This window comes from Carlito syrichta, unplaced genomic scaffold, assembly GCF_000164805.1.
Source record: "Carlito syrichta isolate Samal-C Ts95f unplaced genomic scaffold, Tarsius_syrichta-2.0.1 Scaffold316469, whole genome shotgun sequence".
Lineage (NCBI taxonomy): Eukaryota > Metazoa > Chordata > Mammalia > Primates > Tarsiidae > Carlito > Carlito syrichta.
In genome coordinates, this window is record NW_007260565.1 from 920,359 (window position 1) to 938,894 (window position 18,536).

Below are 18,536 nucleotides of genomic sequence, written 5' to 3' on the forward strand. Positions count from 1 at the left end.
GGGTCCTGGAGTTAGTTATGTGGGAACGTAGGGCTTTCTGTGAGAGAGCTTTTCTTGAGACCAACTTTAGTAGTTTAGGGGTGATAAAGTTCTTCCTGACTTTTTTGGTTAACTCTGTTGAGGTTCTGTCTCTAGAGATCAGAATCCCTTGAGGGTTCTAAATCTTCTGTTAGGTAGAGTCTTTGCTATAGTGACTTACACAGTACCACCAGTGCCTGCAGGTTCACACCCCTTGAAGCCTAGCACTTTGGGAGACTGAGATGAGAGGATTGCTTAAGCCCAGGAATTTGAGACATGGTGTCACCAGAAATTAAATTGAGAAGTGTGGTATATAATAGTCCTTGAGCAGAATCTTCTCTGAATGGTATGGTGTCATGGCAGTAATTTTACTATGATTATGCCATTTTTTAGGAAAATTGTTTGATTCTGTGTGCCGTGACTCCTACACTACTAGCATCCTATGCTCTACAGTCCCTAGGTCATATAATCCAATCCGTTAAAACTGTTTTCCAATTCTTTTCTTGCAGATTCAACTTTCACGTATCAAACCACCCTGGGTGGTTAAAGGTCAGCCCACTTACCAGATATGCCCCCGGATCGTCCCCATCACGGAGTCCTCCTGCCGGGGCTGGACTGGTGCCAGGACCCTCGCAGACATTAAAGCCCGTGCTCTGCAGGTCCGAGGGTCGAGAGGCCACCACTGCCATCGAGAGGCGGCCACCACGGCCAGCGGAGGCGGGGGGGGCCCGGGTGGAGGTGGCGGCGGGGCCATCGATGAGGGAGGTGGCAGAGGCAACAGCAGTAGTGATGGTGGTGAGGCCTGTGGCCACCCTGAGCCCAGGGGAGCCCCGAGCACCCCTGGAGAGCATTCGTCAGATCTACAGCGAACACAATTACTGCCGCCTTGTCCTCTAAGTGGGGAACACACTCAGGCTGGAACTGCCATGTCCAGGGCCAGGAGAGAGGACCTGGCTTCTCTCAGAAAGGAGGAAGGCTGCCCACTACAGAGGGTTCCATGTGTACTCACAAGTGGGCTGAAAGATGTCTCCCACCTCCCCATCGCTCCCACTGGGGACCAGCCATTCCAGGCTTTGCCCCCTCTGTCCTCCCAAACATCAGTAGCTGAGAGATTAGTTGAGCAGCCTAAGTTGCATCTAGATATTAGAACTGAATGTGAGTCTGGTGCCACTTCCTGGGAAAGGGATACTGAGGAGCAAGGACTTACTGTTTCCCCAGAGAATGGTCCTATTCAGTCTCTAGTGGGAGATGTGTTAGAAGAAGGAACTGACCAGGCTCTTGACAGTAATCCCACTATGAAGGATCCTGTAAATGTGACCCCCAGTTCCACGCCTGAATCGTCATTGGCTGACCACCTGCGGGACAGACCATTCAGTGATGAATTAGAACTTGGTGACTCATGCCCTCCCGTGAGGGAAGGTGATATCAGACAAGAACACTTGAAAACCAAGGCCCTCGTTTCTGATAGTGCTGCTCCTTGGGTACCCACCCCTTCAAATGATGAGTTAGTGAAACAGCCTGAACCAGAGTCTAGAGAGAACGTACCATCTTTTGAGCCTCAGGTCGGAGACGTGTGGGAGAAAGCCGCTCCCCTCATTCCTGCAGTGCCTGGGAGTTTGACAGTTGAGGAAGGTCGAGGTCCTCTGAACAGCCTTGCTTCACTCTGGACAGTGCCCACTCGAGGAGGCAGCAAGTGCAGACAGGTGGATGTTGAAACGGTGAACGTCAGTGGAGACTCGGAAGCAGTGAGTCCTCACAGTGAGTCCACAGACACAGCCTCTGACTTTGAAGGCCACTTCACTGAGGACAGCAGTGAGGCTGACACTAGTGAAGCCACAGGGATGAAGGGACCCTTGATGGACAAGGATGAGAAACATGATGGGAAGCGATCCGCCTCACTGTCCAAGGCGAATGGTGACCTGAGTCTGGTTACAAGGACAGATGGGATGGCTGCTTCTCAGAGTTGGGTAGCTCGAGTTTGTGCAGTTCCCCAAAAGATCCCAGACTCCCTGATGATGGCCAGTAGTGAGTACCAGCCAAGATCCATGTGCCTACCCAGACCTGGGTCCTCGGTGGAGACCACTAACCCACTTGTGATGCAGCTGCTGCAGCGTAGCTTTCCCCTAGAGAAGATTCTTCCTCCAGCCCTCGGTGGCAGCAAGCCAGAATCCTTGCAACTACTACCTACAAAAAAGCAGAGCCATGATGGCTCCCTGGGCTTGGAATCTTTGCACGGTCCTGGGGAAAACAGTCGCATGGTTGGCAGAAGCAACCCCAATTCTTTAAGGTCTTTGAAGGAGCCTCTTGTCTCCCAGAGCTGTGAAGCAGGCACTGGTCTTGCCAGGATAGAGGCTACCCAGGCTCCTGGAGCACCACAGAAGATTTCCAAGACAGCCCCAAGTTTTGACTCCTTATATCCAGTGACACATCCAACAACTTCTGGGAAACTGGAAGAAACAGATTCCAAAGAACAGTTCTCTTCCTTTAGTTTTGAAGATCAGAAGGAAATCTGTGCCATGTCCCAGTGCAGTAATTCAAAGGCTGCTCCAGGCAGAAGTCCAGCAGATCTTACTACCTCTAGAGCACCTTGTTTCTCTTCTCCAAATGTGAGTTCCTTTGGTCCAGAGCAGACAGATCGAGCGCTAGGTGAGCAGAACCATGTTGGAGGCCAAGGGAAGAAGCTCTTTGGCTCTGGGAATGTGACTACAACCCTTCAGCACCCCAGACCCGCGGACCCAATGCCACTGCCTGCCGAGGTCCCTCCACTTTTTCCCAGTGGGAAGCTGGGGCCAAGCACAAACTCTGTGTCTGGTGGGCTACAGCCTGCAAGGGAAGACTGGGCTCCCAAGCCACCACCTCCCTCTGCAGGCAGCATCAAGAATGAGAAAGCTTTTGTGGGAAGTTCTCTCAAGGCAAATGCAGAGAACAGAAAAGCTGCTGGGCACAGTCCCTTGGAATTGGTAGGTCACTTGCAAGGGATGCCCTTTGTCATGGACCTGCCCTTCTGGAAATTACCCCGAGAGCCAGGGAAGGGGCTCAGTGAGCCTCTGGAGCCTTCTATCCCCTCCCAACTCAACATCAAGCAGGCATTTTACGGGAAGCTTTCTAAACTCCAACTAAGTTCCACCAGCTTTAATTATTCCTCCAGCTCACCCGCCTTCCCCCGAGGCCTTGCTGGAAGTGTGGTGCAGCTGAGCCACAAAGCGAACTTCGGCGCGAGCCACAGCGCATCACTCTCCTTGCAAATGTTCACTGACAGCAGCGCGGTGGAGAGCATCTCGCTGCAATGTGCATGCAGCCTGAAAGCCATGATCATGTGCCAAGGCTGTGGTGCATTCTGTCACGATGACTGTATCGGACCCTCAAAGCTCTGTGTATTGTGCCTTGTGGTGAGATAATAAATTATGGCCATGGGAAAAATTGTATATTTAGTGTGTGTATTTTGATAATGATTGATCTTAAATCTGTATACAGAATATCATTGATATAATACTCTGTCTCTCTAAGCAAGAGCACTCTTGCCTTCCCAAAATTTATAGTGCTAAAGCCGCCTGTCACTTATTGACCCTTCTAGTCCTGCTAGAGGGGTTTCCTGGGGTGAGGGGTGACCCACTGGCCTGCCCAAGGCCAGCCAGCCTGAGCTTGTCTGTGTGGCCTCCAGACACCCAGAGAGACTTGAAACGGAAGCAAGCAGGTTATGTTCTCCACAGAGGGAACGAACCTACCTGAACTAAGTAGAAATGTCAGTCTTCCACTGCCCCCTCCCTGCCACCTTCTGCTACTTTGTTTGGGGAGTTGATGGTTGAGGAAGAATTCAGCCCAGGGTTAAATAACTCCCAGCATTGCCCACCAGGGGGCTTGAACACCTGCTGACCTCAGGGTCACAGTTGAGTCATCTGCCAGTTGATGGAGCCAGTGCGATCCAGTAGCCCACAGAATCTTTTGGAACCTTCGCTAGCCCTGCTTGGACAATGGGGCTGGGGAAGAAGTTTGTCCTTCCTATGAAAATGCCATCTGTAGACCCTGTGAGTCAGCTGTCCAGGTGTCTGCAGGTGATTCCCCTGCTTGACACCCTCCCCGTCACTCTGGACTCTACGGGAGTGGGCAGCTCCACGCACCTATGTACGTGAAAGTCATTTTACATTTCAAAGCATTGTGTGTTTTCTTATTTTTATATTTTTATCTCTCTTCTTGGATGTATAAAGTGAACTTTTTGGCTTCTGTAAGTATGCTCTATGCACCTCTAATGTTTTATCATGTATTTATATGTTGTACACAGTACTGGCCGATTCTGTAAATGGATGTATTGTACAAAGAACATGAACGTCTCCTCCTTATTTCACGTCTTCAGCATCATTGCACACAGAGGCTGAGCGCTGTGCTGTTCAAAGTGAGGGTGAAGCCATTGACTTACGACCTGCCAGGTTGGCCTGGCATCCTGTCATGGTTGGCCAAGTGGATCTGCTGCAGCCTGTAGAGCCACAGGCAGCCTGCCTGCACGCACGCAGTTGAGCAGGCACGTCTGGCTCCTCACTCTTTCCTCTTTTCCTCTCCAACCTTCACTGGCTGTTTGCCAGCATATGTGATAGATCACCACCAACAGTGTTAAGTGCTCCTGAATTCATGGGCGAGTTCCCTGGGCAGACCCCACGCAGGCCTTCCCGATCTGGCTTCAGGGTTACGACCTGTCACAGCAATACCTGGGACCATATTCTCCTGGGGCCACAAGGCTCCTTTTGACATACTCTTGACAGCAGGCAGGTTTGGGAGGGAAGAAAGCTTTGCCTGCTCCTGTCTGTCTCCCCACAGGTTTCCAGCACGTGAATACCCCTGTATTTGTCTCTTTTTACCCTGTTTCCTGTCTTATTTCTTGTATCTCAACTTAATACAGAGTTGAGAATCTTCCTTGGTAAATTTAGGTCTCTGTGTGAGTGCTTCTATGTGAAGTATCAAATTTGTGTGACTTTGGCGAGTCTCATTTCATCTGAAAGGTTTTCTTCTTCTCTAATTTGATGTAGCATTGTTGCCATCTGAAGCATGAATGATAAGTTGGCAGCGAGGTGGTGATTTAAAGTGCAGTATTGACCAAGTCCAAGTTGTCAACTTTAAAGTCTGTTTACCAAAGACTTGGAGCAGGGGCCCAAGTGTGTCCAGTCCTCCTCTTTCCTCTGCTGGAACCTTTGGGACCACTCAAGGGTACAGTATCACACTGCTCTGGTCCATGGGGCTGCCCAGAGAAAGCACTGCTTTTGTATGTCTCTTGTGGTATTGGAACAATAAACCTATACAACCTGCAGTTGTAGTCTCAGTCATCTTCTGTGGCTGCCCCATTGGTGTGGGAAGGTCAGGCCGGAGCACAGAGTTGGATGGGAATGGGGGAGACGCCAGCTCTCCTTGGCATGGCTCTGGGCTACTATTCATGGAGCTCTTCTTTTGGGAGGATAGTCCAACAGGAGTGACTTGGCAGCTTCACTGATCTTTAGTTTCTGTTTGTGACTTGGGGACCTTTTCCACTGCAGGGACTGCAATCAGAAGTCAGAGCAGTTTCCCCTTGTGGATGAGCATTGTAGACCGTGGCATTCCTCCACAGCTGCCCATCTGAACGGCTTCCCTGAGCTTGAGATTGTCAAGTGGCTTCCCAGTGGTCAATGGTCTGTGCGAGGGTGACCAGTTCTGACCTTGAGAAGATCGAAGCACCTCCTGTGGCCTCAGGAGGCAGTGAGGGAGGTGTTAGCTGCTCAAGGTGGGGTCTGATGCTAGTTGAGCAAGCCAGAGTGCATGGCGTGCTGTGAGAATTGACTTCACAGAAGCCTCACATTTCTCAGGATACTTAAATCCATAACCTTGTGCTTATCAGAAATAACTTTATTAGTATACAAATAAGCCAAAATTAAAAACAAAAGTGTTTCCATGTGCATTAACTTTTTCCCTGTGAATTAGGGGAGAGCTCTGTATGCGGTGGGACCCTTGAGGCTGCCAGTTGCAGTGCTGCTGTGTGAGTGACACAGTGTGAGAATTTATGACTCAGTAGTGCTGTGGTGACGTGTCCTTGTGCCTTTGTGTCACAGAATTCATTTGCCCACCTATGTCTGTCTGAGATTCAAATGCTTTACAGCCTAGGACTGGGCCCTGCCCTGCTGATGGCATCTCCTCAGGGAGGCATACCAGTGCATGGGTTCTTAGGGTGCGGCTCTGCTCCACACCAGTTCTGGGGTCTTGGGCACATTATGGAATCTCGCTGCCAATGCTCCTCTCTGAATGGGGTCAGCAGCTTCTACTTCATCAGATTGTTCCTGCCTGCCGCCCAGGAAATAGTGACAGCTCATACCAGGCCAGGACAGGAGCAGTACGTGGACTTCCAGTAGGCCTCCATACAGCCACTGCCTCCTGAGACAAGCTGTGGAGAGGCAGGCCTTGTGCATGTCGTGTTGAGGAGTGCAGGCTGTAACGCTGGCATCTGGGCTTTGATCTCATGCTACAGTTGTTGAGGGCAGTCCTGAGTTTACAGGCAAGCAGGGAGGCTTATTTTGCTCATGATCCAAAGAACAAGGAGACACGATGTTTCAGAATATCGAAAGAAAATGATATTACTGGCCTGGTGAGTATCATTAATTTGTTTGATACCCAGCCTGCTCTTGAGAAAGTCAGACCCTGTGTGTAGGGGGGTGGGGAGGGTGTGGGTATGTGTGCACGCTGAATAGGGCAGCCTGTGTCCATCAGGGGCCTCTGGACCAAAGCATTGCCTGCTCTGCTGCCTGAAGAGGAAGGGGCCCAGGCTGTGTTGCCCTCCTGTGTGGGCGCTGTCTGAGCTGTGGAAAAGGTAGGAAGTATGTCCTTGGAGATTGCTACTTGAAACCAAGATTTGTCAGGAGATGCTTCCCCTCATCTCTGCATCAGTGTGAAGGCTGGAATGAATGCCTCTACCACAAGATGTAGACAGTGCCCAGAAAGACCCACACGGTGACCAGTGCTGCCTTGCCTGGCGTGGGTGGGTCTTCACCTTCTGTAGATGCTCCCCCAGGAATGAACGTACCAGGTTTTGCGTCCTATCTCTTGAGGCAGGCAGCTGGGACCCCCTGTTGAAGATCCTCTGGCTGATAGTATGAATACAATTCGCGTTTATACCAAAGGTCATCAAGGGAAGATAGGACCCTGCAAGGATTCTTCTTGGGTTTCCTGTAACCCGAGCTTTGCTGCTGCATTTCAAGTTACTTGTCAAAGGCAACCTGTGCACGCACTCCCCTTCCCACACGGCGTAAAGGAGGTTTGCCTGTTTGTCATTGAGAGAATTTCCGTTCGCTGTTCAGAGTGGACATTCCAATTTGATGGTGTCCCGTGTCCACTGTTGACAACAGTGGTCTGGAGTCCCATTTAAGGAAGCCAGACTGGAACCAGCCGGGGCTTTTCTAGTCTCAAGCAGTTTAGCCCAGGGAGCCAGGCGCTCCAGTGGAATGGCATTTCCTGTGGAGGCAGGTGGGTGTTGGGAGCCGGCCCAGAGGCTGTGGAGTCTGCCTGGAGAGGGTCTGGGCTCTGGTGCTGTTGTCGTAGGTTGTGGGGTTTTAATAGTCTCCGCAGTGGTTGTTTTCATCGGACATGGAATTTTCTTGGCATTACTGGGGACTTGCTGCCCTTGACCCCCACGTGGGCAAAGTGAGATGTCAAGGCCCATCTGTGCCCAGAGCTGCTCCCGGCTTTGCATGCGTTTCAGCCCAGAAGTCCTGCCCTCAGTGCAGGGCTTTCACCCCGCTGGCTCTCTCTTCTGATCTACTTCGTAGATTTGGCGACTGCACAGAATTTCTGTTTCTTTACAAAAAGGCATTCTTACGTCGTTATTTTAAAAGGTTTTAATAACTGCCATATAGGTGTGTATTTACCTGCACATGGAATTTTAACAGTAAAATGTACGCTTTCAACTTGCACAGAGTTGGTTTTAAACCCATGATAATCAGGTTTGTTCCCAGTGATATTCCTGCAATTTTCCTGTAAAGATTAACCTATGTGATACATGTAGGATGAAAAAAATCTGCACAAATAAGTGTCTTTGGGAAAAGCGGTCCTTTTCTTTCCTTCAAGGCGGGACCCAGGGTTTTGTGTGAAATGGAGTGTAAAGTATTGAAGGCACAGAGCCAGGGGTCACGTTGGCTTGGTTTCTCTGTTGCTTAGAGGTCGCTGCAGGACCTTGGTTTGTGCAGGCCACATGTGAGGATGAGAGGTAATGGAAAGCCAGTTTTGTGCTTGGTCACGGACTGAGTCCAGGCAAGGCATCTGCCCAGTGTTCCTTTGCCTCCACAGGCAGGGGAAAGGTGACCCAGATTGAAAGCCGCGTGAGGAGAGCTCGCCCCCTGGAGGGGCGTCCGGGGAGGTTCGTTTTCTTCCCTTGCTAACTAACAGGCAAGGCACCAAGACGGAATTACAGGTTGCTTGGTTCAAGATAAGTTACTAAAGACCTTTTGTGTGCCAGTTTATTAGCTAGGAAAAGGCGGAAGCTACCAGAGAAAGATGTTGCAGTGCCAAACTAGATTGAAAAGGACGAGGACAGCTGGCAGCGCCGCTGCGGACAGGACACAGCAGAAGCAAGTGCTCAGTGTCTTGTTCAGTGTTTATTAAGTAGATTCAGTCTTATATATGATATACAGATTCCAAAGGAAAAGGATTCCACATACTTATGAAATCAGTGCATTTAGCAAGTAATACCATGGAGATAACAGCTCGATTAACAGCTCATTGGTCTTTTGTTACGTGAGGGAGAGGGAGTCGGCCTGTGCTAGTCATTCCACAAACAAAACAGAATTTAGTCGCATCACGTTGAGAAGACACATTCTAAGAATTAAAATATTAAGCCACATTTACTGGAAAAAACTCACTATATAGAACACAAATAATTTTTATAGAGAGCATTGAGGAGGAAGTCCTCACCTGCTTAGAAGAGCCACGTTAAGTTGCATAGGTGCATATCTGTAAAAATATAATTTAGAGGTGAAGCCATTGATTAACAGAGTCACCTTTAGAAGTCGGTGCCATCTACTGTTTGCCTGAAGTGCCATATGCTTACTGTCTGGAGCCCCACCATCCCCAGAGGTGGGACCTCGCTAGTGAGCTGCCCCCAGAGGAACCCAGAAGAAATGCTTATACCATCTGCACTGAAAGTCTTAAATTTCCATCTCAGATACGGAACTCATGCGCTTCCAAAACATCCTAAATTATACCAGAGAAGTGACCACCTCTTGGGTCGCCCCTAAATCCTGAAGGCTACGTGAGCCATCGGGACCGCCCACTCCTCTCTCCCCCACAGCTCTGCAGTGAAATCCTTGCCCGTGCAATTCACTGCCGGTGGCTGTCGGGAGGTCTCTACTCTGACTCCTCCTCCTTACTGGACCACATGAGAGAGGCACATGGGCCATCCACCAGGTGGAAACTTGGTGGAAACTTTTTCAGCAAATCTGAGTTCTGTGTGGTATAGGTTTTCTGTTTTTGTTTTTAGGTGGAAACATAGGTAGAAGGTGAGAGGTTTTGATTCGTGGCTTTGCTAAGCAGATGAGCTTATGAGGTGCATCTTCCCCCTCAAGAGCGAGTCTTGCAGAACACAGGGACTGGGGCATCTGTACATGTAAACAGTACACTTCCACTGAGTCCAAAATTAGGAGCAAAAATACAAAGGTTCACATTGGTCTTAGGTAGATACAGGCGAAAAAGGATTGAGCCGATCGGCTCAGAAACAACAAAAACAAAGTTTCTAAAGCACCACTAAATTATATAAAAATCAGACCATGGACGGATTGAAACTGGTATCTGGTGAAATACTTTACTATCTTGTAAAAAGTTTTACAAAAAATTACAAATTAAAAGTATCAACCCTCTGAGTTCAAAGCAGCATTTTGAAAATGAACTGGTAGTTAATCCTATAACCGCCCCTGGAGTCGTAAGTGGCCCTTGGGAATAGGGAGAGGTGGGCTCCCCTTTGAAATCCTCTAAACCCTCCTGACCCCCTGCCTTTCCCCTGCCCCCTCCACACTGTCCTTGGGAGTAAACTGTCCTTAGTGCGAGCGGCAATGGTGAAAGGAATTTCAGATGGGTCTCACACACTGGTCGGCGCCATGATCCCACACTAAGACCCGATGCCCATGTCTCTGATCCTACCCCTCTCATGGGATTAGACCCCGCCAGGACTCTGGAATCGGAGTAACCTACTATTGCATTTCATTTTAAACTTGGGATCCCAAGTGACTCTGCCCTGAGGCCCTTCAGATGGCTTCTGAATTGGCTGTGGGACAGGGCTTCTGGGAGCTCCATGTGGGAGAAGGCAGTCCCTCAGGTCAAAGGAGACAGTGGCAAGCCTGGCTCCTCAGAATCAGCTCTGGTGCTCTCGGAGTCAGGAGTAGGAGGAAGCTGCATCTTTTAAAACAAAAGCAAAACAGAACAAGTTCCCTGACCGAACCAGCTCATGGGATCCTGCTTCCTGGCAGTCACTTGCGCCCGATCGGACCATCCAGGGCTTCAGGTGTAGCTTCCCTGGGAGGTGGGGTCGCTGTCCCGGAGGGGCCTGGAGCGCCCGTGGACTTTCACTACTGGCATGTTCTCTCCTCTGCAACACACTGAACCCGTGCTCTTGCTGCAGTCCTAAGGTGGGCTGGAGACGGTCCGTTCTGACAGCCTGACCTGCCCTTGAGATGGAATCCCTTATGTGAGTAGGGCAGAGAGCCCCTTCCCCAGTCTTTCTCACTCCAGTCTGCCAAGAAGTGCAAACTGTTCCGCGTCTAGCTTGGGGACTGCCTCTGGGAGGAGACGTGACCTGCTGAGCAACTGGCATCAGAAATTCTAGGGTGGCGATTGTCTCTTGCCAGGTTTTAACATTAAGATTTTCACAAATTGCCTGGGGTAACATTTTGCAAAAGATCTGATTACTCTGTAGCATTGTTCACACACAAAAATAAATATTTACACAAATGCAAACGTCCGGGAGTAGTACTGAGCAGGTGGGACTGGGCGTGTGGATGGCTGGACATGGGAGAGGCCTGGGCCCTGGAGCTTGTGCTGTGCTAAGGGTGCGTCTCGGGTGTCCTGGCTTGGCCAGAGGCCTGGGGGCTGGGCGGATGGAAGGCAGAGGTGGTGTGGCTGGGGGGGTGTTGGAGGCCACTTGAGAAGTGAAATCACGCCCAACCTCTGGGGGCTGGAAGGAAGTGTGGGGTGGTCGCCTGGGCCTGAGGCAGGATGGGGCACCACGCTGGCGTCCATGCCCACCCCTCCGGAGGGGTCTGCCCCAGTACAGGCAGCTGGCTGCAGGAAAGCTGGTTTGTGAGGGGGGCCTACTCTGCAGCCATCCTAGGGTCCCTTGGCTCTGGCTCCCCTGGGCTGCTTTGCTCGGAAGGAGGGCTCTGCCAGCTCTGGGCAGGGGTGGGCAGCGGAGAGCTGCTGTCATGGCTACGGAGTGGTGCGCGGCGCAGCCGTGGGCCGGCTGGGGTCTGGGCGCGTCCCTGGTTTTAGCAGCACTGGTAGGTATTGCACTGAGCAAGAGGAAGTGCCTATCAGGGAGGAAGGAAACCAGGCCAGGGTTTTCTTTTTGCCCTTTTTCACACTCCAGGGATTATGGGTTTCTTCCAGGACTGGCCCCTCCACAGGAGGGCTGGTCCTAGGAGAGCCCAAGTGGCTTCTCCACTTCCACCGACGATCCCTGTCCTCCAAGTGTGGGGCGGGGGCAGGAGCTGCTGCCCGTCCTGGAGCTCACGGCCGCCCGGCAGCCCCGCGTGCTCCAAAGAGCAGCCCTCGCAGCGCCGTCTGGGGGCCAGCGCCCCAGCGGCAGGACAAGGGTGAGGGCGAGGGCCCTGCTGACGGCGGCCATGCCGCCGAGCAGCTGAGCGGGCCAGGGTACTGCAGCTGGGAACAAGGGACAGGACCCTCTCTGGGATCCAGCTCCTGGATGCCCAGTCTGGACTTACCTCCCAGGCAGACACACTGTGGGGGGAGTTGGGGTGACAGCCGTTCAGAACAGGCTCGGGGCACGTCCTGGAAAAAGCCCACGCTGGAGTGTGAGGTAGAATACAGGTGACCATGTGACCGGGGCTTCTGCAGAACGGGGTGGGGTGCCTTTTGTTTTGCTTTGCAGTGGGTGTGGGTGAGGTCCTTCTGCTTGGTGGTGCCTAGGGAGGTGCCCGGCGGTGTCCCTGTGGCAGCACTGGGGTCCGCCACGGACGGCCCGGCCCAGGGGTGATGGCTTCCCCAGGGTGCCCCAGGCACACAGAGGAGCGGCCGGCCCGCCCCCGCCCTGCCAGCCCCGCCCCATCAGTGTAGTGAAATGGAATGTTAGGAACGGGCACATCCTTCTCATCAGACAGACACAGACTGGCAATCTGTACAAACACAAAAGAATCCATTTTCAGAAAAATAAATTACTAAGGGGAGAGGAAGAAAGGGTCCACTTTGTTTTCCTCAATAAATATGCAATTCTGCTCACCTAAGACTTGAAAGGTAATTATCTGGGGGTGGGATTCTAACACCGGGTCCACGAAGGTGAGTCTACATAGAGCGGCAACCCCAGTGCCTCGTCCGGGAGCCTGACCTCTCCAGAGCTGCCCTGTCAGCCTCTTCCAAGCAGGCAGAGCACCCGTGTGGTGAGATTCCAAAAAAGTGTCCTTGTGCCCAAAGTCTCAGGTGCTTGGAGTGTGGCTAGAAACAGCTCCTCTGGATCCCGCCTCCTTCAAAAAACAAAATGTACCAACGGGCAAGGCAGGAAGCTGGGCCGGGCCGGGCCAGCCTCCTTCCCTAGGGCAGTGCTCCAGGTGCCGTGGGGTCAGTTCTGCTGTAAGATGAGGTTTTCCAGTTCGTCTGCAGAGCGCAGCAGGAAGGCAGCGGACTCCCGGTAGCCCGCGATGAGCTGCCGAACGGCGCTGATCTCCGTGGGGCTGAGCTGGGCGGTGGGCACGGGCCTGCTGGTGCTGGTGCTGGAGGGGGTGGGCGTGGAGGTGGTGGAGGTGGTGGAGGCCCCGCCTTTCATGCTGAGGTCCGTGGGCCCTGTGGGGAGGGAAACCGGGTGAGGAGGGGCACGGCTACCTGCCTGGCATCTTTGCGCAGCCTGGTGTCTGCCTGCTGAGCGTCAGGTGCTGGAGTCTGAGGCTCTGAGGCCTCTCTCTGACGACTGCACCCCTCGTGCCCAGAGTGGACCTGCATGGGACAGGGGCTTTCAGCTAACCTTCAGGGTGGCCTTGCAAAGGAGCGGATCTTATCACTGTGTGGCAGGTGCAAGATGTGGAGGCCTGGGAGGTTTGAGAGGGCGGCCCAAGGTCATCCGGGGAACGCACCGTGGCTCGCGTTTAGGGCAGAGGGCCAGGGACATACGCAGGGGATCCCGCCCCAGCTCCCTGCCCTCTGCTTCCCTCTGAGGACCTCTGGCAGGCACACGTCACGGCTCCGGTTCCCCAGCTGAGGAAGAGGAGGCCCCAAGGAAAGGGACTTCTTGAGATCTGCCTCTCCCCAGCGGAGCTCGGGAGCGGGCAAGAACGGTCCCATAGAGGAACTGTGGGGACGAGTGCACCATGGAAGTTCCTGCGTGCCACGGGGAACAGCACAGGCCTGCATGCCGCTCCTCCCCACGCTGGGAGGTCTGCAGGCAGGCAAGACCGGCGAGCCCCAGGGACACGTGCGTGGAGAGCCAGGAGTGTCCAGAGTGGAGCCACAGAAGGCCAGGAAAAGAGACACCTGGCATGCCCAGACAAGGAAAGGGCTCTGTCCAGCTGGAGCGCAGCCAGAGGCCAGCTCCCCCGCTGCCCGGGAGAAAGAGAAGTACTGGCCAGGCTGTAACTGCACCCCCAGGAGAGGGGCTGTGGGCGCCTGTGGACGGAGAGAGCGGCTGGGTGTGTCGCGTCTCTTTCTGACGAATGCACCCCTTCGTGGGAGTGAGTTTGTGCCCGAGCGGGGAGGAAAGCTCCTGTTGCTGTGATGGGAGGCAGTGGGGGTGGGTGGACGCCCAGGGTCGCCACGGTCAGGGCAGGACCCAGGCCTAGAGAAGTCACTTGCCCTTTGTCCTCGGGCAGTGGCAGCAGAGGGAACCCACTGTCTCCTGAAACACTAGGGTGTGTTGTGGGGAGGGAACCAGCGAGCCCAGCCCCTCTGGGCCTTTCCCCAGAAGCTCTGGGGCGGGGGGTGCTGCAACTTTGGAGCCAGACAAGTGTGGAGTCTTGCTCTGCTCCCTCACGGCAAACTCTTCCAATTTCTCTGAGCCTCGCGGCCCTTGTTTGCAAAGCGAGGAGGCACTCGTGAGCGGGAACTGAGAAGCCACTTGGGAAACACGGCACAGGCTTCTCAGGCCGCAGGAGGCCTGACTGCAGAGCCTGCCCCATGGGGGAGGGCTTCCAAGCAGGCTTCCGAGTGGGCTCCCAGGATAGCTGGTGCTCCCAGAGTTTGAAAAGCATGTGCAAGGTGTTCAGCAAGAAACAGCCAAAGAGAGGATGTGGGGTATGAAAGCAGTGCTTCCTGAGGACACCTCCTCCGCCAGCCAGGTCAGCCTTGCTGTTCCCTGCCCCCCTGGTCCCTTCGCCGTGGCCCACGGTCCAGAGCTTATCTTCTGTGGGGTGGAAGCTGCTCTGGGTTATCGGTTGTCTCCTGCCCCCCTGGAGCATCTGATGGCCACGTTCACTCGTTATTGCACCCACAGTGGCAGTTTTACGCTGCTGTAGAGAGAGACGAACTAGCGCTTTCCCTTGGAGACATCTAGCCTGGACAGCACGTCTTGGGATAACTTATGGAAACTCAACTACTGCTAGGAGGAGGCTGGGGAGCCCCTAAAGGGGGAAGAAAGTTGGAGTTAAAATTGCACAGAGGGAAGGAGTCGGGGCTGTGTATGCCAGAAACAGCAGCCAAGCAGGTGACTGACTCCCAGGCTGGTGGCCAAGTGGGCACCTGAGACAATCTGGGGACAGGAGCACCTCTGTAGTTTCTGGACGTCGCAAGCTGCCCCTGGAGGGGTGGAAAGGGGCGGGCTTGGCTCGTCTGGGGGGCTCTGATCCCCTCCAGACAATGGGGGTGGCCGGAGCCTCCTGCCGGCGGCCTGGAGAGTCCCCTCTTCCCTCCTTCCAGCCCCAGGTCTCATCCCGTTCACGTTCACATCTGTGCTCAGAGCTTCCCCCTTCTCTCCTGGGCGGTGGCAAAGCCTGGAAAGGAGAAAGTCCCCATCTCCTGCAGCCAGTCTGATCTGGAGACGTCCCCACGCAGGCTCTGCTTACAGCCAGTGCTCAGGTTACAGCGACTGCCGGCTGCTTGGTAGAGGGGCAGGGGCGGGCAGGAGCTGCCCGGCACCATAGGCAGAGCAGGCGGGCGGGATTCCACCTAAGCTGATTTGCATCTCCAGATGACAACATAATGAGCAAAGTGAGGAGCTCTGAGCCATTAGTATGGCTGCCCAACTGAGGTACCAAAGTGACTGAACAATCACTCAGAGGCCGGGAGGGCAGTGGGGTGGAAGACCCTGCAACCCCGTGGCTGCGAGCCCTTTTCCACCAACTGCTGGGCTCAAGCCCCGGTTTAGACAGCACTCTCCAGTGAAGGGTAGGTGCTCATGGGATGGGCTGCCCCAGGCCAGGAGGCTTCAATGCCCAGATCCCTGCTTCCATGACCTCCCCGGCCACCTCTAAGGAACTGGGGTGTTCAGAGCTGGGAGACTGAGGGCCTGGAGGGCACAGGCCGGAGCCAGCTGCCTCCCCAGAAGAAAAGCTTTGGTGCTGAGCAGGGCGGGCACGCAGCAGGCTCAGCCCCTTCCAGAGGCCCTCGGGGTGGTGACCTGTCACCATCATCTGCTGCCTGGGAGCGCCTGGGCCCCAGGGCACCCTCCCCTTTCCTGTGGGGCCCCAGCTGCCTCGTGTCAGGAGGGCAGGGCTGTGGGATGGCTCTTCCGGGAAGGGCCGAGACAGCCACGCTGCCTCTCACTGTGCCGGCCACTCTGGCCTTGGCTCTGGGATTAGGGCCAGGCAGCCTCTTATTTTAGGTTAAGAGGCATTAGGAAGGGATGAGGCGTTAAGCCTGGGCAGGCATCTTCCACGGTTCCGCGGCACACACTTCCTGGTTCTGAGGGGCTGGTGAACACGGGGCTGGGGAGGGCTCCAGGCTGGCAGCGAGGGGCGGGGCAGGGAAGTGGAGGTGGCTTGGACTTGCTGTTCCGACTGAGGACAAGCCCCGCCCTTGCTGCCCAAGAACCGCGAGGGGTCTTTTGCAGCCGAAGACAAAGCCTTAAGGAGTGCCAGCCAAGACCCGGCACCAGAGTCCCCAGCCTGCAGGTGGCACCTTCCTCCAGTCTCCTCCTCGGCAGCAACCTGGTGGCCTCATTCCCTGGCCTCTGAAAGACCCCAAAGCACACTGCTCCTGCCTCCTGCCCTCCCTACTCAAGTTTTCTTACCCCAAGAGCAGGCAGAACGATGCAGGAAGCATGATTCACAGCCCTTGTGGGCCTAAAACCCAGCAGCGACTCTCCCGGTGCACAGAGCAAAACCCGGGAGCCTGGCCTAGAGACCCAGGGACCACCCGCCCTGCCAGTGGCTCCAGGCTGTTCATCAGGCTGACCCCACTCCTCCCTGCTGCCTTCCAGCCTCAGAGTCCGCAGGCGTGGGGGTCCCAACGGCAGTGCCTGTGCAGGGCGGCGCCTGCCTCCATGAGGATGCGTCTATCTCTTGGGGGGCGGCTCCTCCACCCAGGGTCTGCCCCATCTGTCGCAGAGTCGTGCAAGGGAGGTAGCAGGAGGTGCCTACTGGACTACGCACTGTGGGCGTGAAGCCAAGGACAGATGTGTAAGCCTCGCCCGGGTGACCTCGACGTGTTCCCTTAAGCGCAGGGCAAGGACTCCCAGCACCTCCGAGGCACCCCACGAGCTGGGGCCAGGGAAGGGAGGCGACGCCCAGGGCCACTTGCAGGCCAGCCGGGCCCCGGCTGAACTGGGCTGGGCCTGGCTCTGCCAGCTGGGTGTAGCCATCTCCCTGCGCCTCGGTCACCACGGGCAGGATGGGATGTGGAAAGGGCGAAACTCAGGGAAGGAATGGGCCTGGGCCACAAGCCGTGCTCACGGGGCCCCGGGAGGTGAGGTGAGTGGCAGGAGGTTCCAGCAGCATAAAGACGCACCGGCGTGAGTGTCCGGCAATGAGGAGGCGCTAGGCTTTTGTTTAACAGCTGAGGTCCTCCTCACCTTCCCGTCTAAGGACCAGCCACGCCGATAAGTGGGAGGGTCCCAGAGCCACACGCAAGCCCCAGAGTAGAGAAGAAGTCCCCTCCCTGGCCCGCCTCTGCAACCCTACCCCCTGCCTCCCCTGCTGCCGGGTGCCGTCAGACCCAACTTACCGTTGCTGTGGTTCCCCGTCTGGAGGGAAGCGGGGGGCTGCAGGTTGCTGCCCAAGGCCCCATACCCACGGTAGCTGTAGTTGAGGCCACCGTTGACGTACGCGGGGTCCTGGGAGTAGGAGGCTGGCAGTGAGTAGGTGGAGTGGGCGATGGCCGCGGAGTCCCGCGGGTGCTGCTTGTCCAGAGCTATGGGCTCGTCCTGCGGGGGCAGAGGGCGGCACTGGGGAGCGCAGGACTGGCAGCCCTGACCAGCCCCACGCGTGGACAAAGGACGCGGCCCAGTGCGCCTGGGCCCAACGCCATGGCCTGACCGGGGGGTTCTGTCTGCTCGCCCTCCCGGCCACCCTAGCCCCGGGGGCTCCCCGGCTCTGCTCGCCCTCCATGGGCAGGCATGCCCAGGGCCTGCGGGTCTCAGGGCGAGCCCAGACCTCCTCTCAAGGTCTGCAGGCCTCTGCCTGGGACCCCCCCCCGCCCCGCCAGCTCCGCGGGTGGCTGTGGTGCGGTACCTGCGAGGACTGGTAGATCTCCAGGCGCATCCTCTTGGCTGCCTTCCTCGTCTCGCTCTCGCAGGCGGCGGCCAGGATGTTCTCTGCCATGGCCGAGGTCAGGTGGGGCGGCGTGGGTCTGGTCTGCAGGCAGAAAGGGGACAGAGCTGGTGCGGGACTCGGGCAGAGACCCCTCCCCGGGGGGGCACGGGCCGGGGCGTGGGCTCCAGGGCCCCGATTGTGACCCTTCCAGGCCTCGGTCCCCTCCGCCGAGACCCAGGGGCGCGGCACCTGCCTCTGGGGCGGCTGGGAGGACCACGGCCCGGGCAGGGGCTGGAGCCACACGGCGCCCAGGACAGCCAGGCTCACCATCTCCATGCCGTTCTTCTTCATGCGGCGGCAGGACTTGAGGTACGTGCGGATGCGCTTGCGGGCCCGCTCCTGGAACTCGGGGAACTGCCGGCTGCACGACTCGATGATGGCCTGGATCTTCTCCTTGGGCTGCTTGGAGATGGGCACCATGCGGTCCAGGTTCTCGTCCACGAAGAGCCGCACGAACATCTGCGGAGACACGGCCGTGGCAGGGCTGGCCCCGCCCCGCCCCCCGCCCCCCGGGCCGCGTGCTCACGTTGAAGGCCTTGAGGCGCTCGGGGTCCACGCCCTCGGAGTCGTTCATCTTGTCGTTGTCCTCGTGGTCGTCGTGGTCGTCGTCGTCGTCGTCGG

General features: G+C 55.7%; 2 protein-coding genes across 2 annotated transcripts in view; one reads left to right on the top strand and one right to left on the bottom strand.

The window, feature by feature from the left end:
• The window catches only part of ASXL1 (additional sex combs like 1, transcriptional regulator), a 65,336-nt gene extending 61,000 nt beyond the window's left edge, over positions 1-4,336 (top strand). Inside the window, exon 12 of the mRNA XM_021707250.1 lies at positions 528-4,336. Coding sequence (XP_021562925.1) covers positions 528-3,416 — 2,889 coding nt within the window. The 3' untranslated portion in view covers positions 3,417-4,336. The remainder of the gene's footprint in view (positions 1-527) is intronic.
• Positions 4,337-12,639: 8,303 nt separating this feature from the next.
• The window catches only part of NOL4L (nucleolar protein 4 like), a 23,857-nt gene continuing 17,960 nt past the window's right edge, over positions 12,640-18,536 (bottom strand). The window contains exons 5-9 of the mRNA XM_021707244.1: positions 18,442-18,536; positions 18,183-18,374; positions 17,835-17,957; positions 17,329-17,527; positions 12,640-13,023 (exon numbers count right to left, since the gene is read on the bottom strand). Of these exons, the coding sequence (XP_021562919.1) occupies positions 12,803-13,023; positions 17,329-17,527; positions 17,835-17,957; positions 18,183-18,374; positions 18,442-18,536 (830 nt within the window). The 3' untranslated portion in view covers positions 12,640-12,802. The remainder of the gene's footprint in view (positions 13,024-17,328; positions 17,528-17,834; positions 17,958-18,182; positions 18,375-18,441) is intronic.